This window comes from Ictidomys tridecemlineatus, chromosome 5 (assembly GCF_052094955.1).
Source record: "Ictidomys tridecemlineatus isolate mIctTri1 chromosome 5, mIctTri1.hap1, whole genome shotgun sequence".
Classification (NCBI taxonomy): Eukaryota; Metazoa; Chordata; class Mammalia; order Rodentia; family Sciuridae; genus Ictidomys; species Ictidomys tridecemlineatus.
The window spans coordinates 133,591,751-133,617,297 of NC_135481.1; the positions used below are offsets into that span (position 1 = coordinate 133,591,751).

The following is a 25,547-nucleotide window of genomic DNA, read 5'->3' on the forward strand; positions in this document are numbered from 1 at the left end:
CAGGCATATGCTGGGACTATCCCAAAGGAAGTTGGACATATGGTCATCCCCATCAAAAGAAGGACAAAAATACTAGCTACAGTTCTTTAGATAGTGTTGTGCTTGAACCTTACATCTGGTATTGAGCTTCCTGGTAGCTAGAGCAAATGGAGAATACAGTGGGGCACATACTTCTATAAAGAAGGAAGTATACCTCCTGTTCAAAGCCATCAACTTTTCCCACTAGTAAATACATTTTTATGCAATATTCTTATTAAAATATAATCTAAATAATATCTTCAGAAAAGAAAAATAATGTCCATAATCCTATCTTTAGATTAATCTTCATACAGATACATGTTCACAAAGTTATAATCACAGATTACTTACAATTTTTCATCTTTCTTTTCCACTTACTATCAACATCTTATGTTTCTTCATATTCTACTTATTAATATGTTTAAATAGATGCAGGATATCTCATTTTGTATACCACAATCTCTTAACCAGTATCCTACTATTGACAAATAAATGTTGGTTATTAGGCTGTTCTCACAACTTTTTGTTTAGACAGTTTCTATACAGATATAAAGGAGGATGCTTTGCTTAAATTATTTCTTTAGGATACATTTCCAGGAATGAAGCTACTGGGAGTATGGAAACATTTGGTAGACATTGCCAAGTTGATATTGCAGAGAGTCATATCAGGATCTGGCAAACTATGGCCTGTGAACCAAATAACAATTTAAAGGAACACAGCTATGCCCATTCACTTATATATTGTCTATGAACATTTTTGTGTGTTACAACAGACTCAACTAGCTGCAATAGAAACAATATTGCCCAATAGAGAAAATAATGCCTAAAATATTTACTATCTGGCACTGTACCAAAAAAAAAATCTTCCCATCCCTAGTTTATCCTAATGTATATTCCTACCTTGTCTGTGAGATTGTACCATGTACCACACTCCAACAGAAATGAATTTACAAGATCCTGTAGAGGACACTGAGTCACAAAATAGACATTTTCTTCCACAATAAGTCTGTAGTAAATGTATGTGGTAGAGATTGCAAGCTGGCCAACAAAACCCACTCTTCCTTTCTTCAATAGTAATATAATTGTAGGTAGGATATGAATTTCCAGCTCACCTCTCCCCAGCCTTTGCAGTTTGATGAGTTATATGACCAAGCCATTGCCAATGAGATGAGAGTAGAAGTGACGTGAACCACTTCTGGCTTATTTCCTTTGGAGGATACTTCTGGCCCTGGACTTCCATTCTTCATTTCTGTCCTGTTTAAACACTACCTTCTTGAGTATCCCCAGAATGGTAGCTACCAATAGAGAAACTGGTACCAGGAGTGTGGGGTTGCCATAGTAACAACTAAAATTAGTAGTACTGATTTAGAGGGCCAGAAGTAATAAAGAAGAAATCAATTTAACAGGTATAGAATCCAGTAAACTTTTATTAGGTTTCATAATCAAATATTTGTCCTTGATAACCTTTGAAACCAGAGCACATACCAGTATCTCTGAAAAAAAAAGATGAACGAAACCAAAAAGTTACTGTTATACTCCTTAACTAGATCTAACAAGTTAGTGTAAGAAGGATAAGAACTGCCCAGTTTGCAAGTAAATGAAGGAAGACCATAATAATCTGAGGTTGGCATCAGCACATTAGAAACAACAGTAACTGCTTCTGTGCCCCCAAAGAACAGAACATCAGCAGATTGCTATTCCAAATAATTCTCAGGGACCTCCCTAAACCAAAGAAATACAACTATGTCTCAAAAATTAAAGTTATTGCCTCATGCTCAGTTCTGTGGTTTTGGATGCCCTAGAGGTAACCTCCATAACTTGAGAGGGGAAGGCATGGGATTGATAAGGAAGGAAGAAAAGTAACCTGTCTTAAGAGCTATGTCTAAGAAAGGATTTTGAGCGGGGTGTGGTGGTGCATGCCTGAAATCCTAATGCCTCAGGTGGCTGAAGCAGGAGGATCTCACGTTCAAAAGTCAGTCTCAGCAACTTAAAGGTCCTAAGCAACTCAGCGAGATCTTGTCTCAAAATACAATATTAAAAGGGCTGGGGATACAGTTCACTATTGAACCCCTGGGTTCAACACTTGGTACCAAAAAAGAGGAAAGAAAGAAAGAAAGGAAGGAAGGAAGGAAGGAAGGAAGGAAGGAAGGAAGGAAGGAAGGAAGGAAGGAAGGAGAAAGAAAGAAAGAAAGAAAGAAAGAAAGAAAGAAAGAAGAGGAGGAGGAGGAGGAGGAAGAGGAGGAGGAGGAGGAGGAGGAGGAGGAGGAGGAGAAGAGAAGGAAGGAAAACAGAAAGAAAGGACCTTGAGGTCAATTATGGGAAAACAGATCTGGCCTGAAAGCAGATTGTAGCTCCATATGTTTCTGATAGAATCAAACTAGGGGAAACAAGCTTAACCAGAAAATATCTGCATCTATTGAACATTAAGGAATTCACAAGCCCAAATCATAAAGAAGGCAACTTTCCAAAGACTACCTCAGATGTAGACTCAGAAGATATAAAAGATTAAGAGGGGGGCAATGTAGGGGCCCACAGAGTGAAGGACAAGATAGGAACTCTCCCCTAAGGCAGCAGAGTCACCATCTAGTCAAGATACTTCCTTCACTGCCAGGGTAGGGGGTCCTTGGCAATTTCTGTCCAGCAGGATCCATCTTTGTTATGGACTTGTTTCTGCCGTGTATTCCCATTTTCCATTGTCTGAATGTTCGAATCTGCCCCAGATTCAATTGTTGAAATCTAATCCCTGATGAGAAAGTATTAAGCGTTGGGGCCTTCAGAGGTGAGTAGGTCACAAAAACAGCCCTCACGAATAAGATTAGTGCCTATGAAAGAAGTACAAGGAAGCTAGTTTATCCCTTCTGCAGTGTGAGGACAGAGCTAGAAGGTGCCATCTGTGAGGAATGGGCGTCAGAAGACACTAAATCAGCCAGCACTTTGGTCTTGGATTTGCCAGCCTCCAGAAAGGTATGCAATAAATCCTGTTGCTTTTAAGTTTCCCACTCTAAGTATTTCATTATTGTCGTATGAACATATTGAGATGTAGTAGGATAGACCTCAGGTTAAAAACCTTTTGCAGGCAAAGAGTCCTAACTTGAACTGGGTAGTGACCACCCAGCTAGAGATCACATTTCCCAGGCTGCTTTGCCACTACATGCAACTATTTGGTTGAGCTCTTGTCCCTGGACTATTGAGTGTATCATTTCCACCTTGCTAGCTTAGGATGAAGTGTCTAGCCTACATATTTCGGTTTTTACCCCCTTCTTGCTGGCTGGAGCGACAACAACTTGGAAATCACATGATAAGGATGCCACAGCATCTATCCACCTGGGCCCCTGAGCAGGTCTGGGGACAAGAATCACCCATCCTTTATTCTCCCTGGACTGTTGCACAAGTAATAAAAATTTATGCTGTTTCATACTGCACTTGAGTTTTTCTCTTTTTTTTGATACAGAAACTAGTGTCACCCTAATATAATATAAAAGAAGTCTTCAGAGAACTATGTCTGAATATCCTCTTGATTATTTTTAAAGAAATAAATTTAACTAAAATAACTTTAAAGTAAACATTATGTCAAAAATGTAAATTGAAAACTAGCACCACATGCTATAAAAAGACCATATGAAAACAATTATGATGGAAAAGGGGGGATTTAATTCAATTCAAGGTAGGACTCTTGCCTGAAAAAGGTTTTAAACCTGAGGTCTCTATCTTCTGTTAAAATTGGACATTAATAACATTTCATCACAAAACTATGACTTTACATCAGAATGACTGAAACAGAATTAAAAAAAAGAATATTCTTATGATGTGATTCAAGATATTTATGCTGACATTAATTTAGCACCTAAAGCCATCTTGTGTAAAAAGCAGAAAAATGCAATCAGATGCCAAAGCTCAGAATAAATGCATATTGGTAGCTGGATAGCTGTTGTGGCACTCTGAAAGAAAAGGAGCCAGGTAAGTCCTCCCTTCCTGGGTTTGTGTTGTGTACCTGGGAGCCCAGACATCTGCTTTCAGGAAGGAGTATTGAATATGGCAACCCAAAATAGAATATCAGGGCAATACTATGGGTGATAGAAACATCCTGAAAACCAGAAACCAGTATTTAATAAGCTGAGAATCCCTTACTCTCCCTTTACCATGGGAGGCCAACTAGAAAAGAAAAGAAAAGAAAAGAAAAGTTGAAAGATTCCCTTTTGCCACATAAAATTATAATCAAATAAAATTTTCATATAGAGCCAAGAATTAACAACATTGGATGAGAAAAAACTTCATAAAGGAGATGGCAGAGGGCTGGGGATGTGGCAGATCTAAACAAACACTCAAGGAGATAAAATTTAATATGTTACAAAAATAGAGACTTCTTAAAATTATAATTAATATTCTAAAAAGGATCTGAAGGATTAATTACTCATAAGGTTACAATTTTAGAAATTTGAATATATATATGGTGGGAACCCAAAAATGCCTTTCTCTCCTCCCTCCTAATCCTTGAAATCTACGAATATGGTATCTTATGTGGCAAAAGGGAATCTTTCAACTTTTCTTTTCTTTTCTTTTCTTTTTTTTTTTAGTACCAGGGATTAATCCAGGGTTGCTCTACCATTGAGCTAAATCCCCAGCCCTTTTTATATTTTTATTTTGAGTCAGGGAATCACTAAGTTGCTGAGACTGGCCTCAAACTTGCAATCTTTCTGCCTCAGTCTCTTGAGTTGCTGGGAATACAGCTATCACACCTGGCTTACAGATCTTGATATAGATAGATTACCTTGAATTATGTGGGTGGGCACTTATAGTCATACAATTATGTGTGTGGACTTAATATAATCAAAAGGGGCCTTATAAGAGGGAAGCAAGAGGATCAGACTCAGAAAAGAACTTGCAACTGTGAAAAATGAGGCTGGAGGGGTGGGATTGTGGATCAGCGGTAGAACATTCACCTAGTATGTGTGAGCACTGGGATCCAACCTCAGCATCACATAAAATAAATTAAAAAATAAAATAAAGGTATTGGGCCCAACTACAACTAAAAAAATTTAAAAAACAAGGCTAGAGGCAGATGTGAAGATGCTATGCCACCAGCTAAAAAGATGGAGCAAGGGGCCAGAAGCCAAGGAACACAGAGCCTCCAGAAGGTGGGAAAGGTAAGAAATGGATTCTCCTCTTGCATCAGCTCCTAAATTTTAGGCCCTGTGGTCCCCACAGCTTTAAAATGGATGATAAATGTGTATTAATTTAAGCCACATAGTTTGTAGTGGGGAAACTAATATGACAGAGGTAAGAGACTGAGTAGATATGCTAAATAAATGAATGGTATCAGCAAAGAATAAAATGATATAATGAAATTTCCTCTGAGAATAGAGATGAGGAAAGAAGGGATAGGACACTGAGACACAGAGGAAGAATCAAAAGAGCCAATATCTAATGAGAGTTAAAAAGGGAAAAAAATCAAGGAAATAGAGAAGTATATTTAAGGCTTTAAAAAATATTTCCAGGTTTAAGAGCAATATGAGTAATTAGATTAAAGGGTCAACAAGGAGGAGGAAGGAGAAGGGAATGTAACCGGTCTTCCCATATTTGATTCAATTGCCAGGAAACATGGATGGGTCCAGCACTACCATTAGAGATTTCAATACTCTTTTACCCAAAAAATTAATAGGAAAAAACAGACCGCAACAAATCAGAAGATATAGAAGAATTGAACAACACTAAGAAGTTGATCTAACTGACATTTATAGAACACTCCACCAAAGAAAATATAATACACACATTTTCAAGTGCACACAGGACATTTACTAAGACGAATTATATTCTGGGCCATAAAGCAAAATAATTTAAAGGGTACAATTCATACAAAATATGTTATCTGAACAAAATAGAGTTTATCTGAAGTCTCAAACAGAAAGATATCTGAAAAAGACCACATATGTGGAAATGAAATACTTCAAAAGAAATCATAGGTTAAAGAGACTTTGAAAAATAAAATTAGAAAGGGTTTCAAAGAGAATGAAAATAAAACCACAACATATCTGAATCATGAGATACAACTAAAGTAGTACTCAGAGGGGAATTGATAGCATACGATTATTAGAAAAGAAGAACAGACTCAAAGACCTTAGTGTCTATTATAAGAAACTAGAAAAAGAGCAAATTAAACCCAAAGTAAGCAGAAGCAATGAAATAATAAAGATCAAAGTGGAACCAAAACGGAATATAGTAAACATGAGAGAAAAAACACTGACAAAAAAATGGAAAATTAAGAAATTCATAGCCAAAATGAGATGATTAAGAAAAAAGGAAAGAAACTACCAATAAGCAGTATCAGCAATGGATGAGAGAGGTGACACCTCCACAAATTCTGCATATCTTAAAAGGATAATAAGAGAATAACTGGAAGAACTTTATGCCTAACTGACAACTTAAGGTTTATGGACAAATTCCTTGAAAGAGACAAACTCTCTCAAGAACCTGGTAACATTGATATCCCTGTATCTATTTTTAAAATATCGCATCTGTAATTTAAAACTTTTCCTTAGAGAAGAAAAGGAGAAGCTTCAGCCAGCTGATCCAGATGGGCATCCACAGTGCTCAGTCACCTAGACAGCCTGATACACTGTGGTGAGGAACCCAGACTCACAATCTCATTCAGCCCATGAATAACACTAAATCAACCTCAAAATCCCTGAATAGTACTCTCCCAAATGGTCAAGCTCCTTTAAAACCAAGAAAGTCTTAGAAATTGTCACAGACAAGAGGGGCCTAATGTGACAAACTACTAAATGTTAGGTGGTATCCTGGAACAGAAAAAGAGCAAATTAAACTCAAAGCAAGCAGAAGCGATAAAATAATAAAGGCCAAAGTGTTCAAGATTGGAACATTCAATATTGTTAAACTACTGATTTTTTCTTAAGGGATCAGAGAGTCAACCCAATACAAATCAAAATTCAAATGTGCTTTAAAAAAATTGAAAAGATGATCTTAAAATTCTCAAAAAAATGCAAAGGAACTAGAATAGCCAACCCAGATTTGACTGAAAAAGAAGACCAAAGTTAGAGGATTAACAGGACCTGATGTCAAGACTTAGAAAGCTATGACAAGAAGCAGGAAGTCGAATAAGAATGAAAGTAGATTATGAAATTGTTGTATTCTGCTACCTTTCCTATCCCCTACTATCCCCCCTCCCCTCCCCTCACATCTTCTCTCTCTACCCCATCTACTGTAATTCATTTCTCTCCTTGTTTATTTTCCCATTCCCCTCACAACCTCTTATATGTAATTTTGTATAGCAATGAGGGTCCCACTTCAATCTAATGTATGAAATATGATATATCAAGAGCTTTGTAATGTTGTGAACAACCAATAAAAAAATACAGAAAAAATTATGTATGTTAAAACTTTTGATATGAAACCAATTTTCATGTATGTATGAGTTTGTTAGGAGGAACCCAACTACTATGTAGAACCATAAAGCTACAATAAAAAATTTAACCAAAAAAAAGAATGAAAGTAGAGCCCTAGTCCCTCAGTAATGATGCTGTGCATATTATTTTTATGCACATGGCATTGTAGTCATTGTTACAGAACATAAAAATGGAGGTTTGGGCTGAGGCTTCAGAACTGTTTTTAAAGCTTGGTGTGCAGAAGATCACCCTGAGAACTTGAAACAAACAGAAGTGATGGGGGAAACGTTTTTATTACTCTTAACCCTAACTCACACCTGTGGCACAACCAGATCACGTAACAAAGATTAGAAAAAAAATTCAGAGAAGTTATGGAGAGAGCACGGAGGAGCTGGAATTTGCATATTCTTCTGAGAGAAAGAGAGAGGTTAGGGTAGGAGGGAGATTTATTTAAAAGTGCCCTCAAAGAGCATGAAGTTCTCTAGAGATTCAAGAACAGAAGGGATAGATGAAACAAAGAAGCCTAATAACATCCCTGCCCTGATATCTAGCTTGCCACTGAAATAGTATATTGGAGATTTTAACTTTGGTTACTATACAGGTCTTAGCAATTGGGCCACTGTGCAAACTTTCACTTATACAGTGAAGTGACTGGAGAACTCGTGTGACCTAGATATAATCAGAAAAGTCCTGGGGACTGCCCAGGTTTTCATTCAGAGATAGCAGCAACTGCATGTAAAATAACAGCAGGGGAAATGAGAGAGGTGGATTTTAATACTTCTGCATGATGAAAATGATCATTATGTAATAAATATTTATTTGACAAAAATGGTGATTTTAAGTAAGCTGGAAGAGGGGGTGTATATGGGAGACCAAAGGAGAGCAAGTTGAATGCTTATCTTCTTTAGTAGGAAATCATTATTTGTGACCCAAAAATGAAAAATCAGCAAATAACATTTTGTTTAGAACAATGGAGTTAAATACCAAACAGTGGAGAGTTGAAGGTGGTTTCCTCTGAGAGTGGAAATAAAAGCCTTGGCAGAGGAGTAGAGAGGGAGACTACTGATTTTCATAAATAGAAGCTTTGTGGAACCATTTTATTTTAAAAACTACATGTACATATTATTCTGAGAATTGTTATTTTTGTTATTTTTTTAATTTAGTTGTATATGAACACAGAGTATCTTCACTTATTTTTATGTGGTGCTGAGGATCGAACCTAGTGCCTCACACATGCGAGGCAAGCACTCTACCACTGAGCCACAGCCCCAACCCCTGAGAATTGCTATTTTTCATTAAAAAAAAAGAAACTTTAAAGGGAGTGTAGTGGTGGAAGAAAATTCAGACTGATGCTTTTCTAGATTGGGTGTGCTATGGAAGAACAACCAGACACCCAACAACAGAATAAATGAACCTCAAGCCACATCTCACATACAAATCCTACCTCAAAATCGGTCATGAATTTGAGAAAAAAACATAGGAGAAGATCTTACACTAAGCAAGGCAAAGAATTCTTAGTTTCATATCAAGAACAAATAGCAGAAGAAATGGATAACTTGGATTTCATCCAAATTAAAAACTTTTGATCTGTGAAAAACCCTGTTAAGATAATAAAACATAAGCTACAGAGTGAAGGAATATATTTGCAAACCACTTTCATAACCAAAAAAACCACTACATTTAGAATGTAGAGAGAATTCTCAAATCTCAACAGTAAAAATACAAATAATCTAAGTAGAAAACAGGCAAAGATATGAAAAGAAATTTCACTTTAGTGAAAGGGGACCTTCAAATGGCAAATAAGCAAATGAAGAAATGTTCAACATCATTAGTCAAAGGAACTACAATTAAAAATGGTGACAACCCCAAATGCTGGTATGCATGTGAAATAACTGGATCACTCATACATGGCTGGTGGGAATGCAAACTCACACAGCCATTCTGATAGTTTAGCAGTTTATTTTAATTTACAAAAGTAAAATCCAAATGATTAGCATTTAAGTATCTAGAGGAGATTTTAAGTCACAGAAAACTACAGCAGAATAACTTTGGTGTCAGAAAGACTTTTCTCAATGGCATAAAATGCAAAAATCATAAGTATACACAAAATGTAAAAATCATAAGTAAAAATATTGATAAATTTGACTACATCAAAATAGAGCTTCTGTATACTCAAAAAAATGAACAAAGCAAATCACAGCAACAAAACCAATAAATAGATAAAACACTTCATAAACAAGATTTAAAGATAAGTGACAAAGAGGAAAAAAATTGTAAATATTAAAGAATCCATACAAATCACTAACATAAACTACCTAAAAAAATGACATAAGTAATTCAGACATAAGGAAAACAAATGATGAATTAGAGAAAAAATATTCAATCTCACTTGTAATTATGGAAAGACAAGCTAAAATTGAATGCCATTTTTTAATTCTTGAGTGCTCAGAAGAAATGGAAGTGTAATTACATGGGCATTAGGAAGCAGGTATTCGAATAGTAAAGGTCATGTAGGTAATTTAGGCAATTATCTACTGTCACTTAAAATGTGCATAACACAGCAATGAGCCTAAATCAGCAATTTCATTTCCTAGAAAGACTTGCTTATCAGAATATGGAGGAAGATAAAAGGTATTCATATTAGTAAATTTTTAAAAAACTAGGTTAATTAATAGGGATATAGTGTATGTATAATAAAAAACTATGAACTCATTAAAAAGTGATAGATCTATATGCAAGGTATGAAAATAACTCCAAGAAATAGTAATATTTTAAAAATCAAACTGCGTAACAATATGCCTAAGCTAATGTTACATTTATAAACAGAAAAAAATCTTAAAACTGTGTGTGTATGTATATGTACATAAATACATATGAGAGTATTCATACCAAAAGGTTAACAGTGGCTATATCTAAGGAGGAGATTGGGTTGGGATGGGCAATCACAAGAGACAACAGAATTTTTATACCATCTGATTTTTTCCCCTCAGTTTGATCACTTTGCTCAAGATTATATTTATGTGTCATTTGTCATTAAAAATGAAGAATGCAGCACTTAAGACAGAGCCCAGCATATACCAAGTGCTCAACAATAAAAAACTTTAAAAATTAGTAAAATACTTTGAAAGTTAAAAACATAAGGATAATGTAGCAACAATGGTCCTAAGATCAAGGGTTTATCTAATTGCCATATATGGAGGTTTTAGTAAAGTGATGGAATTCTTCCTGGTGTTCATTTTCAAAATCGGTGAGTATTTGAAATAGGGAAAAGGGACATTGTTGGGGGAAAGAATTTCACCAAATCAGCGAAGGAATTCAGAATGTTAGGGTTTTTGCATGGATAGACCTCACAACAAGAAGCAGATCAATGTTTCTAGAAGAAGCCTTACTGAGGGGCACACTTCATACATTGAGAGAGGTTAACGTACCTGCCGACTTTGCTGCAGAAGTGGAAACCCCATTGAACTCACTAGTACTCCTTTTCACAGGTCTTGGCTTATATTCTCTTTTAGGGATATTGGATGCAGCCATAATTCTGTAACACACATTGGAATCTGAGTCAGGCATCTGATAAAGATAGCAGAGCTTTCAAACACACCTTCACTAAGCCCTGATGAGTATGCAAACCTAGGTTACATGAGTGACCAGGGAGGTGACGGATTTTACACACTGATTCCTTAATAGCCCTAAGGGACAGAATTCACATCCTAAATGAAGTTTTCCAACTATCTATGTGAGCTTCTCAGTGAAATTCATCTTGAAGACCATTTAGCCTCATAAGTCCCAGAGGCATTTAGCAAGTGGCCCCTCAACCACACTAGCTGCCTTCTTCATTCCCCTCTGTTAGAAAATTGTGAAAATATACTCTTATAAGAGCTAGATGAATATCTAGTGGATGCTTCAGGGACTGGACACATATCCTTCTAGAATCAGGACATTGAATTGAGAGAAAATCTCTCCAGATTTGTTTTTGCCATTGCCATAATGCTGTGTAAAACAATTTTCTGTTATCAAATTTGTTCAAAACATAGGGTATTAATTGTATTTTTAGCCCAACATTTTAATTAGTGGGATTGCTGTGCATATTATAGATGTTATTACTAATTTTCAAAAATATAGACTATGTCGATCATAAAACCATAAGGCACAAATCTCAATATTTCTTTCATCTTTCAGAATATGCTGAAATTGCTTTTCATGTCAATCTTATGAATACAGTCTGGTTTTTTTTTGTTTGTTTGTTTTTTGTATATTTGGTACCAGGGATTGAATTCAGGGCCACTTGACCACTGAGCCACATCCCCAGCCCTATTTTGTATTTTATTTAGAGATAAGGTCTCACTGAGTTTCACAGTGCCTCACTTTTGCTGAGGCTGGCTTTGAACTCAAGATCCTCCTGCCTCAGCCTTCCAAGCCACTGGGATTTTAGGTGTGCACCACCCCGCCCAGCTCAGCCTGGTATTTGTACTAGTGAAGTATAAATATATCTTTTGTATGGATATTGACATATTTTCTGAATCATCCCATTCTTCTCTGCATGCCCCTAGGTGTTGGGAAGAGAGTATACACCATGGCTACTGCCAGCTTAAAAGTGGAGAGCAAAGCTCAGCAAGTTGGCAAGGAAGCAGATAGCTCTGCAAGGGTCAACCTCCAAGTGGGCAAGGGAACCCTTTGTTTGATTGCCCTAAACACAGCGGACAGAAAGGGGGCTTTAATGAAAAGAAAAAGGAGAAAAGCTATCAGATCTCTTTTCCCAGTTCTGACTTATTGTCCAAAGTCACACATTAGTTTTCTGTCCCATCCATACCTAACCATGAAAGCCAACTAAAGAAATTTCAGCATAGAATGGGGCAGAGGGAAGGGGAGATAAAGAGTCAGAGATTGATTTCAATTGACTTAACTCTGCAGCCCCTGGCTATAAGAAAGGTAAAGGACCTTACCGCATCTGTAGCTTGCTCTGCAGCTCCTGCAGAATCTCTGTGGACTGTTTGTGATAGTCTAAAGCTGCCTCTATAAACACGGCCAACTGGCTGACTTGCTCTACCTGCAGCAGAAGTGCAAAATTACTCCATGGAGGCCAGAGCCCATGTAATGTCCAGAGAGAGGTGCCCAGCAACAAAGACCCAGCTTTGCGGGGAAGCCCAACGTCTGCCTTGGCTCTGGTCCATTTCATTTCATTCCATCTTGGAGCCCTGCATAATAACCATACAGCCGTGGTATAGAGATGTAGATGCTGGAAAAACATGTTCACATTTATTTGTGATTATGAATTTAATGTAATTCAATAATATGCTTTGTTTTCCAATTAGGTGTTGATATTCTATGGACATTTTTATGCTTATAGTTCACTGATCTGAAAATGGAGAAAGGAAGCTTTTCCAATGGTAAGTGAAGCCACAACACCTAGTAAAGAAACTTTGTGAAGTGTCTCTATGGGCACTTTCTAGCTAAGCAAACCCCAGAAAGTAAGTAAATTAAGCTGTTCTCAGATAAGAAAGGAGTGCCCAAAAGCAACATGTGCTGCACAGCAAAGAATCCTCCTATGTATTTTATTGCTACCAGCAGAAAATATTTTCCCTGAAACACACAGTAGAAAAGAATGAACTACAAAGATTCCGGTGTATCTCTTTCCCACAAATCAACACAAGTTAGTGGCCAACTTACAATGGATGCTTAAACAAGCAAACAAACAAAGCTTTGTCTTGTGAGCAAAGTCCGGAAGACCTGGAGGTGTGTAATTTGAGGGAAGAGCAATATTGAGAGGGCCCAAGAGCTTTCCTGCTACCCAACAAGGTTAAGGAACTGCTTTAAGAAGTAAAGATTAATAAAATGTATTTCAGGAAGCCTCAGAGGCAAGTCCCAGAAGGCAGAAGTGATACCTCCCAGCATAAATCCCATGAACTCCAAATCTGGACAGAGTCACAAATCAACATTGCTCTACCGCATTTTCCCCAAAGCTCAGGCATCATTCTCATATATCACTTTCTAACCAGCTTTGGGGAAAAATCTGCCTGCTTATTCATTCATACATTCTCACCCCATGTAAACAGTCATGGACTTACATGTTTTCAAAGATCCAAGGTGTTTCCATGTGTTGATGCAGACTATTCTTTTGCTGCCTACTCTATAAATTTTCTTAAACCATTTATACCACTTTAAACATGGGCTCAATATGCATTTAAGATATATATGGAATACATCTAGATATGATAGCACACACCTGTAATCTCAGCAACTTGGGAGGCTGAGGCAGAAGGATCCCGAGTTAGAGGTCAGCATCAGCATTTAGTAAGACACTGTCTTAAAATAAAAAATAAAAAGAGCAAGGGATGCAGCTCAGTGGCAGAGAGCATCCCTGAGTCCAATCCCCAGTCCAAAAAAAAAAAAAAAAAAAGAAAAAGAAAAAGGTACGCATGGAATTCTACTTGTGCCAAAATGTGATTGGCATTTGAATAAGGAAATCCCCTGGTGTTACATTCACTTTACCATGCTCTGTGGCTGGAAAAGCAGCAAGCCTAGCCTTAAATTTCTAAAAACCCAATAAACAAAACAAAGACAGCCTGGCCCCAACGAAATCCTAAGGATTTCTTAAATTTCATCTCTTTGGCTTTTTCACATACTTTTGAATAAGTCCGGCACCATGGCCTAACAGGATCATGGCAGAATTTGCTACAAAAGAATTTTTCTTCCTTAGAGTGCTCAAGTTGTATGTTTGGTAAAAATCTGTGCCACACCTCTCTGTCTTTAGTAAAATTAATATGTCCTAATTTATGCCCCACTTTGAAATATGTTTGGTGTTTTAGAATTTTTAAAGGAAGAGTGGAAAAGCTAAATGAATATTCCTTGAAACATATGTAGGGTTGGTAAAGGGCGGGGTCTGCAAATTACCAGCTATTCTCTCTGAAGTGGCTAAAATGCATGATTATAATATAATCAAGAAATGCATTTGAGGCTGACTTTGGGAAGACAGTGAATGTCAGAGCCCCTTAAAGCTCAAGAGGTAACAGCAGTGCTACTCAATGCCTGCACATAGTACATGCTAAGTGCAAGACATGCGATGCCACAAGTGGATTATTCTTCTGTAACTGTCCAAAGCTGCAATCAGAATTAAATACCTGAACAAGAAATAACAAGATAGAGCAATAAACCCAGGCCATCTAAGAACCAAAACTTAGGTAGAAAGTTAAGCATTTCCTCCAGTGGCCACACACCACTCAATTTGGATCTGCCTCAGGTATATGGACGCTTAATTCCATTTGCAGGCTGGGACCTCAAGAACAAAATGTGACCTCACCATATGGAAAAGTTTACCTGACATTCAAAGGAATACAAATACCCGAGAAACAGCTGTCTTCTCTCACACCCAGTTCAGATGCCTACTTTGAAAAACTCACAATTCAAACAGACTTCATCATTAGGCTAGAAATTAAGGAGGCACAGGCCAGGCACAGGCAGTGGTGGCTGACAAATGCATGGAGTGAGAGGACCGCAAAGATATCTGGGAGATTCATGGAACGATAAAACCAGAGGAAACTTGTGACAGAATACTGTCCCACAAGAAGTCCCAGGCCTAAACCCCCAAATTTATGAATAAGTTTGCATAGCCAATGGAACTCTGCAGATATAATTAAATTAAGCATCTTGAGATGGGGAGAATATCTTGAATTATTGGTATATAATTACAAGGGTCCTTTTTAAAAGGTACATAGGAGGGTTAGAGTCATAGCAGAAGACATGACAATAAAAGCAGAGGTCAGAACAAGAGATTTAAAGATACTCTGCTTTTATTTATTTGTTTATTTATTTATTTTGCATATACTGGGGGTTGAACCCAGGGGTACTCTATCCCACTGAGCTAGATCCCCAGCCTTTCTTATTTTTTATTTTGAACAGGGTATTGCTAGTTGTCTAGGCTGGCCTGGAACTTCCCATCCTCCTGCCTCAACCCCCCAAATAGCTGGGATTACACATATGTGCCACCATGTCTAGGCTGCTGCTAGCTCTGAAGATGGAGAAAATAAGTCAAGGAGCCAAGGAATGCAGATAGTCTCTAATAGCTGGGAAAAGAAAGGAAATAGATTCCTTTCTGGAACCTCCAGAAGGAAGGCAGCCTTACCAAAACGTTGATCATAGGACTTACAACCTCCAAGATATAAGAAATTTGTGGTCCTTTAAGTCATCATGTCTGTGATCCTAATACAGAGCTGCTTTGGCCTATTCCCAAACTAACAAAATGCTAACAATGGGATTAGTGCAGGTCAGGGTCCCCTGTTTGGGGTGGGGGAGGGTTTGGAAGAGCTGCCAACCAAATTCACCAGGTAATGAGTCTTCTGTGGCTGGGCCTGAGGACTTCACTGATGCTTCAGCTTTACCCCATGGCACCTCACTCTCTTTCCAGATGGGTGAGATGGACTTCATTTCTCTCCCATGCACATAGCATATCAATTAATGTACCACTTATGGATGTATTTAATTCTCTCTCAAGCTGCAAGCCAATGGCTGACCAGTATATGAGGCTGTTGGAATTACCTGACCCTGGAGATGGAGGCAGGTCAGAGATGTCTCTAACTACAGTGGATCAAAAGCACTAAACATTCCTAGTGTTACTAGCAGTGGAAACCTTAGGGACACTTGGGTGGTATCGGAACCATTGTCTGGTCTTGTGGACCAACTTCAAAGGGCTCGGGCTTACCCCAAAGAAGAAGGGCTCCAAAGACTACAGCCCAGAGTAGGGCTTTCTAAGTCAATTCTCTAAAAAAGTAACATGGAATCTGAGGTTAAAGAAGGAAAGGATGTGACCCCTCCTCCTCAGACTGGTTGACAGCCAAGGCAGAGAGAGGCATCCTCTGAAGGCTATGGTGACAACACAGAGAACCATGATGTGAATGGGTGATGCTCTACCCAGGTGCCTGGGATCCCCAGTGTGCTCAGCAAGAATGAGAAAAGAAATGCACATCTTTAGGAGGTAACAAGCCCTCTTCTTCTTTTTTTATTGGTTATTTTTAGTTATGCATGACAATATAGTCCATTTTGATAAAATTATACATGGATGGAATATATCTCATTCTAATTATTGCCCCAGTCTTGTGGATGTACAAAATGGTGGGATTCACTGTGGTGAATTCATTCATGTACATAGGAAAGTTATGCAGATTAAGCCATCTTCTCTCACAAATGAAATGACATACTTCCCATGAAAGTCATCTTCATTTTCCTTATTCTATCATATCACACACTTTATCTCTTTTTGGATTTGTCAGAGAAGCCAAAAGAAATTTTCTTGTGAATTTTGCAGTCTGGTCATAATAGGTGTCTTTTTCAATGGATTCAAAGTCTTTATTCAGAGTTTCTGAACAAAGCTTGAATAAGGCAATTAAATTAATAATATATTTTCATTCTCCACTTTATACGTCAAAAGAACTTCTCAAATGCAGTTGCTCAGTTGCTTGATATTTGTCAAGTGAAAGCAACTTTCCCAGGGCATATGCACAAGAAGAAATAAAGCCAGAACCAGAACCAGGTCTCTTACTTTTTTGCTGGGTATACTTTCTGCTGGCCCAGTACTTCCTGGTGGCCCAGGAAAGATGCATCTTATTCCATTCCTGAAATGTCAATAACTATAATAATGCAGTGCAGTTCTAGTCAACTAGTTTGGCAAATTGCCAATAATATCCTCTCTTAGATGTTGCTCAGAGATTAATCTTTCATATTATCCTATACAGTCTAGAGAGTCTTGGGATAAAAAACTGTTGTTTAGTTTTTTAACCCAAGGTTTCTCAAATTTATTTAACCATAAAAGAGAGAGTATTAACGCAACATGCTAACAGCTCATGGAATTAATTTGGGAGAATGCTACTCTAGACCAGTGAAAAGAACCTAAGGGAACCCATGGATGAAGGACCCCCAGCTCCAGGGGATTTGTACCAAAACAGTTAGTGGATAGTGCAGGGCTCTGGCTTCACTGGGCTGAAGTAGACATCTATACAATATCTCCAGTTTCTGCTTAAGGTCAATGATCTACATTTGATAATGTCAACTTGTAAGGAATAAAATTCTTTGCAAAAACAGAATAAGAGACAGTGTGTTAACAAGCCCTCGAGGGATTCATCATTCCCAAGAAATGCAATGAAGGCTCAGAGTCACCTTGCTGATTTTCCTACAACCCCAAAAATCAGTGGTGGCAGGCACAATGGCCATTCTCTTCGGGGACAGCTACTCTAGGCATCTCAGGGGACCCTGCCAAGCCTGGCACAACAAAAGGATTCAGTCATAGGCCTGGCGCTTGAAAGCCAGAGGATCAAAACACCCGCTAGCTTGTATCACCACCTATAGAACAGTGAAGCTATTTGGTCTCAAACCAGAAGTGAAATGATGCTCAAGGTTTCTTATTCAGTTCTTAATCAGTGGCTGCAATAAGGAGTGCAAAGGATACTCTTCTTCATTTTCCCATTCCCAATTCTGGCAAAAAAATTAGATAAGAAAATAGATAGAACTTTTGCTTAGAAACATTGGAATGAACACTTCAGGTCTCTGCACTATCCCCTCCTTTCCACAGCAAAGGTGGAGAAATGATACTGTTGAGCCTGGAAGCCTGGCATCTGCTTGGCCCTGCTAACCAGACTTTTGGACACTGCACTAAAAGGCAGTAGGGCCCTGGATCTGGGTTCTGTATTCTTTAAGAAAGTGGGTTGGTGAAGATGCCAAGATATCATGTGTCATCTGGCTTTCTGCTCTGTGCAACTTGTTCTCCTGTGAGTGGTTCCGAGGTCTAGCTAGCTGGACATCCATTGGTCCAGGCCCAAGTTGCTTCTTCCAACAAGGCTTTTCAGAAAGCCTTATCCTCTGAGTAGGGGGCTGGTATGTAATCCTTGTTTGGCTCCCGTTCCTCAGTTGGGAGAATGCACATGTGAAGACAGAGAAGTGACCACACCCTGGAATTCCTGACAAATGGCCTGTAAGCCAGAAAGTCCTAGAAAGATCTGCATTTGGTGGCCCAGGAAAGATCAAGTCTATTAATTACAATCAGAGCTCTTCCCACATCAGGCAGAGATCTGGCAAGCAATTTTTTTTAGGCATTCTCTGGTGAAGATTTTGTTATTTCTTAGCCAGGATTGTTAAGACACGAGGGTTGAAGAAGAAAGGCACTGGCTGCTCCCTGGAATGAGATTTGAGCCTTTGAATTTCTAGTGCCAGGTAAACATGGGCAGGTAGCACCAAGCACACCATCTCAAGTGGTTTCCCTTCACACTATGTACTTAGCTTATTTACTTTCTTTGGAATAAATACTTCTAAGCCCTCTTTTCAGCCTTTCTTTTCTCCTCCCCCTATGGATTAGATTGGGGAGTGTTCTCGTTAGCAGGATGGCTTGCTCTGCCTCAAAAACAGGCTCCACATGGCCAGAGGCCCAGTGAGGGCTACTTGCCCAGTTTCAGCATCTCAGATTGTGTCTGAATGAGGGTCAGGTTGGCTCTGTTCCAGGGCTGGCTTCCATCAACTGAGGACGCAAAGAGTAGAAAGTGATTCTTTGGGACTTTGGGGTCATGCTATATCCTCCAACACAGGTGACCACAAGTCTGCATTTTATTAATTATTGGTATTTTCATCAATTAAGACGTGTCTGACTCTCAATAAGTCAGAACTCAAAATGGTGAATACTATGATGGATATCCCCAAATCTCTAACCCCTAATAATATAAGCATCTCCCATCTGTGTCTAAAAGACAGGCCTATGCAGCCTGCCACTCTGTTCCTCCTGAGGCATGTTTTTTTGACAGAGTCTGTGCACCTATCTCCAGCAGGTACTATGTTAGGTGGAGTCACCTTTGAACCCATCAGGCATTGGCAGGATTTGTGATCTCCTATATTTAGCCTGATAATTAGACAGGTCCTTGGCAACTTTAGTTAGTGCCAAGATAATTTCCTAGGAGAAAATCCAGCCTTCCAGAAGCACAGCTTCCCACCATGAAAGGAAGCAGACATGGTTAAAGAGACTGAGTGACAAAGGCTGGATGTGAGGTTAGTGATGAAGAGGGAGCAAGAGGCCAGAGTCCCACAGGCTGCAGAACCACTGGCCTTAGCCAGTGGAGATGGGGGTAAAGACAGGGCCAAAGGTTCAATCATTGCCCTACCCCTCCATATATTAGTACTTTTCCTTTCCCCTAACAGATCACATCCATAGTTTGTCCCCTAACCACCAGGCAACGTCAGCACTAGCACGTCAGATACAAGGAGTGAACCGAAGGAGATTTTCTGTACCTTTCCTGGTAAGAGGAGAGGAACAGCCAGATCAGCTGGACATGAGAAAGACTCTTCTGGTTCTAACCCCCAAAAGAGAAAGATGGCCTTCTGGGACCTATATATAACATTTGAGTCCCTTCAGCTATAAACCAAGAGGCGTAAAGGTCAAAGCAAGTGTGCCATAATAGGGGACTGTTACCAGTGTACCCTGAGAATCTCTGTCTTGGGGTGTTTAGCAAATGGCAGCTCTTGTCCCTAGTATCATCACACCATCATCATTATGGTAAGAATTAGCAACCACAGGGCACAGGATAACCCACTGTGGTTGACATGAGGAAAGGAGGAAAGAGAAAGGGAAGGAGCCCAGTGCCAAAGCAATCTGGACAGCCCTTCAGTCTCATTGCTTTGGTCTCCTCTCACCTCAATTGCTGGTTTTCACAGCCTCTGTCAAAAAAGCAGTGATAGTAGGACATCCCTGACGCCAGTTACAGCAGGCTTTCTGGTAGTATGGACCCCAGGAGCTGAAATAAGGGGGAAGGAAACCCCAGTTCCCCTGAATTGAACAGGGGTACCACCATTCATTGCAGAAATTCCCTAGGGAAATACTGAGGCCACAATGGAGAAGACTTGATACTATGGAGCTTGGGTTAAGGACTAGCTACTACTTCTGCCAGGGCAGGACAGGAGGGGTTAGCCCATCTGTGACAAGCTGAATACTTGTCACTGTCAGAGAATGGACAAATAACTGTTTTTATAACGGAGGGATCATTTTTTGACTTTTCACTGATACTGAGGGGAACACTGAGGTCTCTTGGGTTAACTGTCAAAACCAAAGCTGCTAAGACAGGCTTTACTCATAGAGAACTTTGCAAAAACAATTATGGAGGTTCATGCACAAAGGTCATGAGTGCAGCACATGGATTAGGCAGCATGTGTGACATGCAAGATACAACCTCAACCCGTAAATCTACTGCTAATGGGCCCCAAGCTGGCAAGTCATTTGTTATGGCCCCATAAGGAGTATCTGTCATACCTCAAAAAGATTTTCTAAATACTTCAAACAAATTAAATATGGCAATCTGAAACAAAACAAAAATGCCTGTTGCTTGGGGACAATTTCAAGAAGAAATTTATATATTTAAGCAAAATAAACAAAGAGACAGCAAAGTGTTACACCTCCTCCTATTTCCCATAAAATGTAAAAACAAAAAAAAATTAAAACAAGAAACATAATAGAGTGTACTTTTCAATTCTCGATGGTTTAATGGGCATGAGAAATTTCAAACCAATTTCTCCATTTGGGAAAATTAGTCTCCCGGGATTTAGTGAATTGTCAATACTGGATATAGTTCCTCCACACATCACCATGGACTAGAAAGTGCTTCATACCTTTTTTTTTTTAACTGATTCAGAAGATGAAAGACCATGGTGTACTTTTTAACAAGCAGCTATAAGTATGATATGTTTTTGAGGATAAATAAATCCCCTGACTTGTCACAGGTTTAACAAATGAGTCCAAAGCTAATGCTGGCCAAGACAGCTCATGGTTTCACTGAGGCCAGGCTGATTTAAGACCTGAGTCAGGGACTCAAGCAGAAGGCAGGTGGCTGTGGCCTTTTCCACTCAGGCAGTAAAAATGCCAAGTGATTCCTCATAACCAAGGCAAATAAGGGAAGCCCTCAGCTTGCCATGGGGAATTACTCATCCCCATTTCATTCGATGTCATTTGGAAAAATCAAATAAAAGCCGGCCAGTTAATGCCAGGACGGGTACAAGAGAAGATTGGCATTTCTAGGTGCTATGATCTAAGACCTTCCTAGTCCCCAGTTTCATAAGCACCACTATGGAGCAGCTAAAAAAAACGCAGGTCATGCTTTTGAGTACCAAATGTTCACTCTGATGAGTAAAGGCCTCAGAGAGCCGCAGGGGAGAAAGGCCCTCATCCTCAAACATTTGGCTCCTACAGTGCTGTTCAGTCTTAAGAACTGCAAACTGGTCTATGATCTGGGTTTTCTATTCTCCTGTGAAACCACAAATGTGGCCTCAAACACAAAGGCCAGTTTACTTTGCCATCTTCTGAGACAAGTCTACCTCCCTGGGGCCCACTCAAAATATCTCTTGGATAAAGAGGGCTTCCCAAGATTCCAGACCTGAGTTAGGGCTTGCTGGATGTCTGACCCTATCTTTGAGGCTGGAAATAATGGCTACTGAACATTCTAAAAACTTCCATAACAACTCAGACTTTAGAGGTTTTCAACATGCTGATCAGTGTTTTATTCATTTACATTAAGGTCTCTTGTTTGACTTAAATACTTACATCATTTTCTAAAAAATTAAACATGCTTCTTTCAGCCAACTCCTTTGACTCTTCAAATTTTTCTACTGCTTGTCTGACTTCTTCATCTGGTATCTTACCTACTCGTTTCTTTTTATAATCGTAATCCAGGCGGCGGCCTTCCAATTTTTTCAGGTGGTGCTAAAGAGAGAGGGGGGAAAGAGAGAGAGAAAAGTAGGAGGAGGAAAGGAAAACCTCAGAGGGTTGTTACATGCACAAAGTGGCATTCCCCCCATTAAAAAAACAAAACAAAACAAACAAACAAAAAAAAAACCCACTTCATTATTTCTAAGCAAATAGTAACTACTTTTTCTCAGCCTAAATTCCAGAGGGCAGGAACCTGTCCCTGTACTTCTGCTGTGTGCACTTCAGCCCCTGCTGGAGGCTGCCTGCTCTACAAGTCCTCAGGAATGTCTGCAGAAAGAATAAAGGAAGGGGTGGACAGGTGATAAGACAAATGTGGGTCTGTCTGGGACATGAAGATGCAGTATCTGTACTCAGTCCCCTCATTTCAGCTCTATTAACATCAAGATTAACTTCTAACTGAATTAACTATACAAAATATAAGGGCATTTCTGTTGTCAACTCCACTAAGAATATAAAAACACACATTTCTAGTATCTTCCAGGATATTTATGAATCTTCTGTTATTTTTCCAAACAATTACTGAAGAAGTTGCATAAAAAGGTAACCTCTGAAATGGAGAGATTTCTAAATGATACTATAATCCTTTTAATGAGATGCAGCCATGAGGCTTATTAGAGCTGTGGTAGTAAGTTCCCCATCACAATCTGTGTTCAAGCAGGGGGTCACAGGTAAAAAATAGCATGGAGCCAGGTGCAGTGGGGCACATCTTTAATTCCAGAGGTGCAGGAGGACCTCGAGTTCAAAGCCAGCCTTAGCAACAGCAAGGCACTAAGCAACTCAGTGAGACCCTGTCTCTAAATGAAATACAAAATAGGGCTGGGCTCCATGGTCAAGTGCCCCTTGAATTCATTCCCCAGTATCAAAACACAAAACAGTGTAGAGCAGAGATGACTGTTCAGGGAAATGGAGGGGTCTCGCAGAAAGTATGACTATAAACCTTAGAAAACAGATATTTGATATCTAAAGTATATTTGAAAACTGAGATTCCCTCAAGCATATGAGTAACTTGCACTTTTCATTTGGGAGGCTCTGGTTTTGTTTTCATAACAATGAGGTGAGAAGGGCTGATAAGACTGAAGGGCAGAAGCATCCTTCTTGCATGATCTGCTACTTCCAGCAAGACCCTAAATCCCTCCCCATCTTCATATGTATAGCTGTAAATTAATCATACAATAAATGAACAGGCTCTTGAACCTTGATTTCTATGATACAGAGCAGAGTTGAGACTATGAAAGGTCTCTTAATTCTTAACAATTAATCATCTAATAATTTCAGTTTAAATTGATACAAATTCTGTATCAAACAGCAGCTGAGTAACAAGATGCCTCTAAGGAAATTATTTTGTTGCACTTACTACACAGGGTCCAAGTCCATGGCTAGCAACCCTACAGACCAGGATGTCAAAAGTGCAATGTTATACAGTTGACTTTCTGTGTGGCCTTCCTTGGGAGCAATAGAACAAGAAGAAATGAATTTGTTCTGATTTAGCAAAGGAGGTGTTATGGTTTATATATTAAGTGTCCCCCAAAAGCTCATGTGTCAGACAATGCAAGAATGTTTAGAAGTGAAATGATTGTGTTATGAGAGCCTTATCCCAATCAGTGAATTAATCCCCTAATAGGGATTGAATTGGTGGTAATTAAAGGTTGGTAGGGTGTGGCTGGAGGATTTGGGTCATTGGGGTCGTGCCTTTGGGGTATATATTTTATATCTGGAGAATGGAGTCTCTCTCTGCTTTCTGATCATCATGTGAGTCCTTCCCTCCGTTACACTCTTCTGCCCCCACCTCCAGCCTTGAAGAATGGTGCTGTCTATGGACTGAGACCTCTGAAACCAAGAGCTCCCTGACAACTTCCCAAAAAAAGCTGACTAAAACAGGAGGTATCTAGTTTTAAGGCTCTGCATTTGGAAAAGAAGTTTCAGTATCTCCACAACCCAGAATATCACTTCTTCCCTGGAATCATCCATTCAATAACAATTTGTGATCACAATCCATGTGGAAGCCTTGAGGGTCCAGCAGTGAAGAGAGCTGATTCTTTACCCCCAAAGAACTTACTGCCCAACTACAGACATAGCCAAGCAATGATGCTCATGGCACAGGGAGTATAGAAGCATACCTCACTGTATATGGAGAGAGAACAAAGAACTTCCCAGAGGAAAATATCAGCTGAGATCTGAGATGTCTTAGGAAGGAGAAAGACAGAGAATAGAGAGTACAAAGCAAAATGTTGCCTGGGAGCTTCTTGCAATTCAGTGGGGCTGGGTAGAGAGTTCAACTGGGCAAGGAAGAGCAATAAGGCCACAGAGGGAAGCAGGAGCCAGGGCCACGTTATTGGATCTTTATTCCGAGGTCAGTAGGAAGCTATCAGGACTGGTATCTTAGGAAGATTGCTCTAGCCATGGCTTGGAGAATGGACTGAAGGGACGAACTGTGAAGCCCGGAGTCAAGAACTGCTGTGTTGATGTGTTTCAACATTACCGGCCTGAGACAGCAACACAGACATGCTTTCCCTAAGATGGAAGGAGAGGATGGTGCATAAGGGGGCAAAGGAGCATCCAGGTAGGGAGTGGGGTATTTAAGGAGTTCCTGAATGGCAGCTTTCATTTTTCATTTAACCTTTGAGAATTTCACGCACCACCCCCCATATCCTTTACCTTCAAAATACACTGAAAATGCCTATTCAGATATCCAGGACTTTCTAAGCCTTCCCTTCCTCCACATCTCCCCAATCCCAGAGTCACCCTATGCCCTGGCCATAGCACCCACACATAGGACGTCTGCTTTCATGGGCCTGGGCCTTTGGCCAGCTTTTGCTGGAGATTCTGCCCACCTGAGTATGGCTGGCTAGTTTCTCCCCTTCCAGGAGGCCTTCCCTGACCTAGCCAAGCTGAGGGAGGTGCCTTCCCCTTGGCATTCCTGGGCTTGTCTCTCCAACAGCACCCATCACGGTGTATTATAACTGTTAGCTGTCTCTCTACCCTATATCTGTGAGCTTCACAACAGCATGTACCTGGTCTGGCTTAGCAACATACAGCCAGTGCCCACCACAGTGACAGAACACAACAGGCCCCATACACAACTGTTGGATGAATGAACCAACAAAATGACATTATCAGTTCCTTCTCTGATCCTGGGATTCAGAAATACCTCAGGGTCACTGTGCAAGCAGGGAAGGCAAGACAAGCTCCCTAGCCCCGTCTCTACCACACAAGCTGGATCCATGGGGGTTCATATTTCCCATTCAAGATGGATCAAAAAATGCAATATAAGGGCTAGGACTGTGGCTCAGTGGTAGAGCACTTTCTCAGCACGTGTGAGGTACTGGGTTTGATTCTCAGCACTGCATATAAATAAATAAAGTCCATTGACAACTAAGAAAATATATTAAAATTCAATCTGATATGATTTT

The 25,547-nt window shown here is 39.5% G+C and overlaps 1 protein-coding gene across 2 annotated transcripts in view; it reads right to left on the minus strand.

Moving 5' to 3' along the window:
* The window catches only part of Sh3gl3 (SH3 domain containing GRB2 like 3, endophilin A3), a 124,404-nt gene that overhangs the window by 14,000 nt on the left and 84,857 nt on the right, over positions 1–25,547 (minus strand). For both annotated transcript variants that reach the window (XM_005320197.4, XM_005320198.4), the window contains 3 exons: positions 21,973–22,131; positions 12,359–12,462; positions 10,847–10,953 (listed from right to left, as the gene is read on the minus strand). In XM_005320197.4, coding sequence (XP_005320254.1) covers positions 10,847–10,953; positions 12,359–12,462; positions 21,973–22,131 — 370 coding nt within the window. The remainder of the gene's footprint in view (positions 1–10,846; positions 10,954–12,358; positions 12,463–21,972; positions 22,132–25,547) is intronic.